The 2212-nt window shown below is 29.8% G+C and overlaps 1 protein-coding gene across 1 annotated transcript; it reads left to right on the top strand.

The window, feature by feature from the left end:
• Positions 1-1037: 1037 nt before the first annotated feature.
• Positions 1038-1940, top strand: LOC112601187 (7-methylguanosine phosphate-specific 5'-nucleotidase-like; the record flags this gene model as incomplete). Its single annotated transcript, XM_025348657.1, has 4 exons — positions 1038-1434; positions 1504-1611; positions 1708-1806; positions 1871-1940. Coding segments are annotated over exons 2-4 (187 nt in total), but the record flags the coding sequence as incomplete, so codon positions are not given.
• Between the last annotated feature and the right edge of the window lie 272 nt (positions 1941-2212).

Here is a 2212-nt window from a genome sequence, read left to right on the forward strand (position 1 = left end):
TCATATCGATTTTATTCAAAAAAATTGGTTCCCGCGAAATAAATGCTTTTTGTGAACAGCAATTGGTCCTCATTATGATTTTGTGTTATTTAACAATAAAAAATGTAAATCATGGTGTATTTTAAGACAATTTATCTAGATTACTGAAAAATATATAAGTAGTTGGTATATCTTAATCTGTGGTACCTATAAATTATAACCAACTACAATTTATAGCTTATGTCGTCCTATTTAAAAATGCATCTTAATTGGTGATCCAGTGTGTTCATTAGTGACATTAAATGTTATTTTGCTTCACATTTTTAAATATTTAATGCCCTGCAAAAAAAAAAAAAAGTTTAAAAAAAAATATTATTTTCGTGGAAAATCGAGGATATCTGACATGCTCATTTTGAATGTCGATAACGCGGCTGTCGATAAAAAGATAAATTAAATAAATAATAAATGTCAAGTCCAAACTCATGGAATGACTCAGTAATGACTCGTTGTTGAGTCCAAAGTACATTATTATTACTATACAAATTTCAAATTATGCATGTTATGTCAAAGTGGTGGGAATATGGGCAACAATTAATAAAATAACTATTAATTATTATTATTATCATCATTTGGATAACGCGATGATTTATCGTTACATATTCATATTATGTGTAAATACAATTAATCAAAAAAATAATGTCAAATAGTCAAAATTCTCTGAGAGGGACTTAAAGCTTTATTTTTTAGTTTTTACAATTATAAACATGTATTACTTGTATCGCTTGTGTAATGTTTGAAGGGGATTCGTTGATGTTTAGGATTCCAGAAATTAGAAAGGTTAGCCATCCTCCACTCCTCCAGAACAGTCCCGCATGTATTTGTCACTGATTATAGCATAACCGTGCGTTAGTGCATATTTGTATTTTGAACGGAGGAGCAGGCAGACAGCACCAGTAGTGACGGGGAGTGAAGACAACGATTAAAAATTAAAAATTATTTTATAGGTAGGTAACATCTAATTATAGTAATTAGAATATTGTTATTGTAAGATATAGCCACGTAGGTACACATTACCATAATCTCATCGTCTTATCTCCCGCGTGACGGATGACGGTGTGTCGGTGACCGCGGCTGTTAATCTTAATAGTTAATTCTATGGATTCATTTGCTTGGTAATTTTTTACTCTACGTGACGACTGTGCCTTGCGATTATTTCCAATTAAAACGTATGTACCTACTTGCAATAATAGTTTTATCGGCCACTTATAAATCCTAACGGACATTGACGGTTCCGATATCGACGTTGTTAATTAAAGATCGAAAATCGAATCGCCCAGTCGAACATTCGATCGTTTTCGCTGTAAATCGTTGAAGATTTCTCGTCATTGACTACAGCTTGCTGTCACCGCATTCATAGTTTCACACGACTGAGTTTTGAAGAAGTTTCATTTTGTAGTACGGACATTGTACACTTGTTGCTTGTACTGTTCTCATAATATTATAATTGTGTTATTATTGTTACAGTTATAATTGATTACCGTGTAAGCTCACTTGATCAATTACTGTACGCGCCGTGCGAATTCTTTCATCATTATTTCACGTTCCTGTACAACCATGAAGTTCATTGAAGAGGTATGTTCTATGTATTTTTCATCTACTTTTATTGACTGTGTTATAGGTAAAGAGTTTATAATTATTATATTTAATAAAATACTTGTATTTCTCTAGATCAAACAAAGATTTGCCTCCACAGTTCATATCCGATGTGAAAATGATGTCAACACAAAGATTGAACGACTGGTGATGGACGGCCCAGACAAATTACAAGTAACATTGTTTCATATTATATAATAATATTGTGTATTTACTGTGTATCTTAATGTATTTCAAGATAATATCAGATTTTGATCGAACCATTTCTACTTCAGAATACAACAACAAACAAACTATGAGTAGTTTTAGTAAGTTGAAAGTTAAAAACAGATATATTATTAAATATTCCTTTATAATTAATGTTATAAGTATTTAGAATTTCTTTTTATCTTTTTTATCTTCTGATATATTTTTTTTGTTATTGAATATTTATATTAACATTTTTAGGCTATACAGTTTACAGATATTAAATAATTAATGTACCTACTTTGCTAAAAATTCTAATTTCATTTTTCAATTTTAAGTTAAATGGTTTTTTTTTAGATTTAAGTTTTAAAGCTAGTTTTATTTAAATTTGTAA

This window comes from Melanaphis sacchari, unplaced genomic scaffold (genome assembly GCF_002803265.2).
Source record: "Melanaphis sacchari strain LSU unplaced genomic scaffold, SCAv2.0 Contig767_pilon_pilon, whole genome shotgun sequence".
Taxonomy (NCBI): Eukaryota; Metazoa; Arthropoda; class Insecta; order Hemiptera; family Aphididae; genus Melanaphis; species Melanaphis sacchari.